At 37.1% G+C, this 6,823-nt stretch overlaps 1 protein-coding gene across 2 annotated transcripts in view; it reads right to left on the minus strand.

Annotated features, from left to right (window-relative positions):
* NFATC3 (nuclear factor of activated T-cells, cytoplasmic, calcineurin-dependent 3) overlaps positions 1-6,823 on the minus strand; it is a 94,220-nt gene that overhangs the window by 48,697 nt on the left and 38,700 nt on the right. For both annotated transcript variants that reach the window (XM_006878670.1, XM_006878669.1), the window contains exon 3: positions 4,186-4,348. In XM_006878670.1, the coding sequence (XP_006878732.1) occupies positions 4,186-4,348 (163 nt within the window). The remainder of the gene's footprint in view (positions 1-4,185; positions 4,349-6,823) is intronic.

Here is a 6,823-nt window from a genome sequence, read left to right on the forward strand (position 1 = left end):
GGATTTGAACCATGTGTCTTTGGGTTGGCAGCATAATTCCTTACTAAGCTCCTAGAGCTCCTTTATGAACTTACTAGTTCTCTGGAAATAAAAAAACAAGCAACTGAAATGGAATTTGTTCTTGGAAGTCTGCAGCTAGGTCTGAGAATGGTGTTGTTCTTTATGGCTGGCTTATCTGCACCCAGGTACACCATGCAGAGAAAGGCAGGGGGACTGAATGATGGACTGCCCCAGTCAGTGGGCAGGCTGGTCCTGTGGTTTAGGCAAGGGCTACTGCCAGTTTGTGTCCGGGTCCTGCAGTGTAAGATCCTCATAAAGCTAGATAGCAAGATGGTATGGTTGTAGCTATGAACTATTCTGGCCCCAAAGCGCACCTAGGTGGTCAGTCTAACCTGTCTCATATGAGTGAGGAACATGTTACATCACCCACTCACTCCATGCTCTTAACTCTTATGACCATCCAAGGTAAACCACATGGGTGGAAGATGCAAATCGCCTGAACCTGGGGCCAATCAGCAGAGCAGAATGCCACAACTCTGGCCTCACCCCCCTGAGAGGTATCTCTGGCCTGAGATGTATAGACCTGCACACCTCCTGAGATGTGGCAAGGATTATTTTAGAGGCAGAAAAAGTGATCTTTACCTACATGGGAAGAAGCAAGCTACAAAGCAGGAAAAGAATTTTGTCAGGAGAGGGGCTGCTTTAGAAACTTCAGGATAGGCTGCTAAGTTTGTGGTTAGGAATCAGACATATAGATCAAAAGACAACAAAGCAGTAAGACTAAACATTAAATCCCTTAGACGGAAAATATCAGCAACATGAAAAAATATTGGTGTGATGCACTTATAAAAAGAACTTAAAGAATAGAGAATATACAGCATGCAAAAACGTCTACTGTGTGCATTATGTGAGGCAAAGTATTTTTTTCCTTGAACCTGAGTACTGACAAAGTACCTTTGCAAAACTGTAAATGGTTATAATCAGTCATCATTTCCCGGCTGCTGTAATGAAGCACCACCTTGTATGCTTTCTCTAAACTCTTTCCCTATTTTCCAGAGACCTGGGAGGCTGTGTGTTAAAGATGGCATCACAAATAGATCTTATAATCTTGAGTGACAATTTGAAAAAGTCAAAAATAAATTTTCTTTTTTTTTTAAACCATTGAGATCAAGAAATTATTTGTTACGGTAGTAGTTAGCCTATCATGAACAAACCACAGGAAAAAAAATCTTGAATTACAGTAATGATAAACAAAGACTAAGATTTTCATCAGGGGTTGTAAAGATCTTCATTTAAAAATCAAAGTAAAGACAGAGGTGTTGGGTTTTTTGTTTGTTTTTTTATTTTATTATTTTTGTGTGCGTGTACCATCAAATCAGATCTGACTGGTACAGGAGGAGATTGTCCCTCCTTCCCCGGCAGAGCATCTGGTAGATTCGGGTGTTGGGTTTTTTTAAATTTTGTAATTTATTATTTCGTGTTGTGTGTGTACCATCAAATCTGATCTGACTGGTACAGGAAGAGAGCACCCCTCCTTCTCCAGCAGAGTATCTAGTGGATTCGAATCACGTACCTCTGGGGTTGCAGTGCAGCTTCTTGCCATCAGGCCACCGGAGCTCCCTAAGACAGAGGTTTCTTAAATGTGAAGGTACTTTCTAAAATCAATCAACTCATGGCTACCCTTTACTGGGTTTCTGCAGCTATACACTACACGGGAGGAGACTTTCCATCTTTCTTCTTGGAATCTCTGGTGGATGTGAACAGCCAAAGAGGTTCAGTCTTCGGGTCAACAGTGGAATTTCCTACAGACTAGCCACTAGAGCACTCTCAGTAAGTATCCTTAAATTATAAGGTGTTTCCAAGGCAAAACGGTTCAATGGAAAGAGAAACAGTAGATTCAAAAGATTTACATACACACAAGAAGAAAAGTAACTGCACTTCATCGGAAAGCCTACAGTGGACCTCTTTCTTTTTTGGGGGGACGTTTTTCTTAATGTACAGTATTCTTTGTCTTAAGATTTGGTGCAATAGGTCATTAAAATTGTAATATAGGATGAATTTTTAATGAAGGAAGTTAGAAATAAAATGACATTTCTTTTTGAAGGAAAAAGAAAGACTTGTAAAAATCTGCCAATTAAATCATGTGCTTAGGTCATTTGGAAAATGTACTTGCTTTGACCTTTCAAAAGAACTTTTGTGAAGGTTTATTATAAATGTTGAGAAAACATTTTTTTAAACTATAAAGCACTACAAAAAAGAAAATTTTTACAATAAGTAACAACACAACACTTAAGAGGCCACTGAATTGGATAATCTAGGTGTTATATTGTCTTCCAGTATATTTTTAGAATTTTGTGAAGACCACAGAAGATTCAGTATTAAGTTCTTTTCTTATATTTAAAAAAATTATTTTTATTTTGATTTTTTTGTTTATTTAAGTATAATTCATAAATTTTGACACATTTATGTAGTGTGTAAGTAACCATCATCAGAATTAACAGAAAATATTTCCAAAATCCCCCAACTTTTTCATATTACCCTTTGCATTCAATTTCTTCCTTTCTACTCACACTCTGACAATCATTAGTCTAATTTCTGTCTTTCCAATTTTCCCTTTTCCAGAATTTCACATAAAGGGAATCACAGAGCATAAAGCTGTTCGAGTCTTAAGATTTATCCACACTCTGGTCTATATCTATAGTTCGATTTTACTGAATAGTATTTCATTGTATGGGGGGGTATCACAGGTTATCTATTCACAAGTTGTTGAACATTCAATGTATTTCTATTTCTAGGCATGGAAATTATTAATAGTACTACTATAAATATTTGTGGAAAGGTTTTTGTAGAATTTAATGACTTCATTTTTCTTGGACAAACTTCTAGCAATATAAATTGCTAGGTCATTTAGTAAGAAGTGTACATTCAACTTTAAAGAAACTGTCATGTTTTCTCTACTATTTATATCAGTTTGCAGTGCTAAGTTCTTAACCCTATTTTTTAACTCCTTTTTCTAAACATTCAGTAAAGTTAAAGTTATTTAACTATTAAGCCTCAAAACCTAAAGATAATGTGTATTTCATATGTATCTGCCGTGCTGTGGGTCTACTGTTTAAAATGGTTTTTTTAGCCCATTGCCCTTGATTCTGTCACATGGCCAGGCAAGAACATGTAGACAGAATAGATACATCCTGAGGCTCAAATCAGGAAGATGAACCCAAATCACCACCCTTAAGGTGTGGCATCCCTATAAGAAGATATTCTTTTTTAGATCACTTAGGATCACAATGCTAACCTAATTCAGCCACCCAAACTTCACCTGTCCTGTGAGTAAATGGTTCACAGTTCACCAGCTACATCATCAATAGCAGGGTGTGTCATTATTTTCTTTCCTTTTTCTTTCAGGTTCTTTCACGTTCTATGAGAGCTTCCAGTAAATTATGGAACCCAAAAACAAAGATGAAACTAAAGGGGACTGGAGGAAGGTAGTGAGGGGAGGAGGAACAGTTAATGCAGGAAATGATGGAGCAGTACAGCAGACAGGAGGATTGGACATTTGGGACAATCTTGACTTCTGCCTTTTAGTAAATAATCTGGTATTAATCTTTGCAGAATAAATTTTAATTACAGTATCAAATATGTACTTTTTAGAATTTCATTTGTTTTCTTCTAAGAAATTCAGTTTTTTAATTACAACATACTCAGTGCAATCTTTAAAAAAGAATTATTTTCTTAGTCAACCCACCAGTATTCTACTAAATATATGCACAGAGTTACCTAGTATAATGTTAGTCAAATATTAAGACAACTGCCTTTGAGAAGGTTAGGTTTTGGGTACTTTATTGTTTTAGTTTATTTCTCTGTATTAATTTCATTTTAAATAATTATGCATGTTTATAAATATAAGACAGCCATCATTTTTATTTTAAATAAGAAAAACAAATCTTTGACCACCGTAATACCATTTCGCCAACTCGAGAGTCAGTCTAAAAAACACAGTACCTTTTGGGCTAGCAGAGAAAGTATACAGCAGAAGTTCCACCATGTCAACAAGCACGTAAAACCTCAACACAGGCATTTGAGTCTAATGTTTGGGTTTTATTCTTTTCTCTTGAGCTCAGTATACTCTCTTTCACCAATAACAGGTGTACGGTATATGTAAAACACATCCTCAGAGTCTCATACCTTCACAACAGGATGTCCCCCTGTAGATGCTTTTACTGCCCCTCGGCTACCTTCAGTTTCATAATGGGCTCGATGATGAGTCTTAGGCTGCACTTCTATTTTCAGTTCACATTGTCCAAAATGAGTTGGTAAAGGCCAGTCTAGTGGAGGCAATGAAGATGTGCTATAAACAAAAGACACAAAGATGCATTTCACTGTGCTATTATTGTCAAGCAGTGTTTTACTCTTTACCAATACCAACACCATATCTTGGAATCTTTGAAGTAATCAACTTATAGTTCTTATTAATTGTTTGGAATCAACTCATAGCATTTATTTAAAAATAAAGAAATTTATGTATTTATTTAAACCTCCTAGTTATTACACTCAATAAGAAGCCCTAATGGCTCAATAGTTGAGTGCCTGGCTGTTAACCAAAAGGTTCAAACCTAGCAGCCACTTTGCCAGAGACAAGATGGAGCAATTTGCTGCAGTAAAGATATGTCTTCAAAACTAGGCTCTTCTACTCTGCCACCCTGAGTAAGAATCACTCGAAGGCAATCACTACTGACACCAGACAATGGGGTTCTAAACAAATAACAGTTTAGTCTGAAGAATAAAATGTGTTTTATCCACTTTTTTCCATCTGGTGACTAGTCCATAACAAGGTGCCCTGCTAAGCCAAAAGGTGTCGCATCTTTTGAATCAAACAGTAGATCTGAGGGAGAAAGAGAAGCCATCTCTAGCCTCTGAAAACCCACTGGAGGGTCAGCTATGAGTTGGTTCCACCTTGACAGCAATGTGGGTTTTTTATATATTTTTAAGGACAAATTTTTAATATTTTATGCAACTGTAACTCCTCTTGTACTAATGTACATTACTGTTGCTATAAGCTGTCAAGTCGGAACTGACTCACAGCTCACCCTCCAGCAGGTTTTCAGAGTAGGAAAATCACACAGGAGGAGACTGCCCACCTTTCTCCCACAGAGCAGCTGGGTTGGACCGCATACATGTGGGGTGGCAGCACAACTCCTTACCACTGTGCCACCAGGGTTTTCCATACTGTATGTACAATTACATAAACAAAAGAATAAGTGGATTACTTAAAGCAAAGATGCATGTCTCTGTGTATATATAGCAAGTATTTCCCCAAGTGTATCTGAACCTCTCTCTTTCATTGTAAATCTCTTTCTTGGATGACGCTACTTCTCCTACCCTCCCTATTATTCGTCTCTCCAAAATATTCTTTATAACAGTCATATACTGAAATTTGAATAAAATTAAATTTTTGTACATACATGACTAAAAAAAAAAGTTTATCACTGTCCAACCCATCACCACTGAGTCAATTACAACTGGTAGCAACCCTTGAGAACAGAAGGGAGTTCTGGTGGTGTAGTCCCATTATAATTTGTTGTTAGATGCCATCAAGTTGACTACAACTCACAGTGACCCTACTGAACAACAGATCTGACCCTGACTTATCCTGTGCCATTTTCATAATTTCAAATATACTTGAGCCCACTGTTACAGTTACCATGTCAATCCATCTTGTGGTGGATGGTCTTCTCTTTTGCTGACTCCTTTGATGTTCTTTTCCAAGTATCGGCGTCCCTAACAAGATGCCCAAAGTATGTAAGCTTTGTCATTCTTAATTTCCAGGGGCACTTTGATTGCACTTTCCTGATATAGGGTTGCTAGGAGTCAGAACCAACTTAAGGGCAGTGAGTTTTCATTTCTTTTAGTCTACAGAACAGAGAAGAACTACCCCATAAGATTTCTAAGAGAGGCAGATTTCCACATTTTTCTCCCTAAAGATAGCTAGTACGTTCTACCTGTCAACTTCTGATTGGCAGCTACCAGGGCAAGACACCCTGGTGTGAAAGAAAAACTCCAGCACTGCAGCTTCTCTAAATATCAGGTTTGGGGGAGAAAGAAAGAATCAGTAAGATAATTTTTAAGCACTCTAGAGTTCTAAAGTTCATTTAAATGTGGGGTTAGAAAAAAAGTAACTCTATGTCTTCAGACCAACTATTAATGAGCCCAACACCAGAATGATTTGTAATAAAAAGTAGCATAATTTTAGAGACTGGTGAAATGGGACTTTTAGGTCTCTCCCACCTCTGAAATGCTATTATCCCTACTGCAAATTTCCTAAATTACTTCTCTACTTTTTAAAATTAATTTTTTTACTGTAAAAAATAGGCATGAGGATCCAAGGGGGTAAGAGGGGGAGCTCTTAAATTATTTCAGTGCTTCATTTAATTTCCTTAGCGTAGCTGTTAACTATTGATACTATGAAGACTAATTTTTATTACTTTGAAGCAACAAATTAACTTCAGCTCTCAGCTAGTTCTGTAGTTGTCTGGCAAAACTCCTAGAGAATTTAAGATAATTTCCAGAATAGAGGGAAGGGTTCAACGTTGTCTTTAAATACTACAATTCCACACATTTGTTTTCTAAGTATTAAGATCCAGTAATGGAAAATCATGTAAAAATAAGTCAATCTCAACATAAAAATCCCCTAAATTAATCCAATTCACTCCACATGGAAATTTAATACTTAAAAAGTGGTGTTTTCAGGAGAGCTCTGGTGGCCTAGTGGCAAGAAGCTGCACTGCAATCCCAGAGGTGCACGGTTCAAATCCACCAGATGCTC

This window comes from Elephantulus edwardii, unplaced genomic scaffold, assembly GCF_000299155.1.
Source record: "Elephantulus edwardii isolate Elephantulus edwardi_28Jun2011 unplaced genomic scaffold, EleEdw1.0 scaffold00001, whole genome shotgun sequence".
NCBI classification, from domain to species: Eukaryota; Metazoa; Chordata; class Mammalia; order Macroscelidea; family Macroscelididae; genus Elephantulus; species Elephantulus edwardii.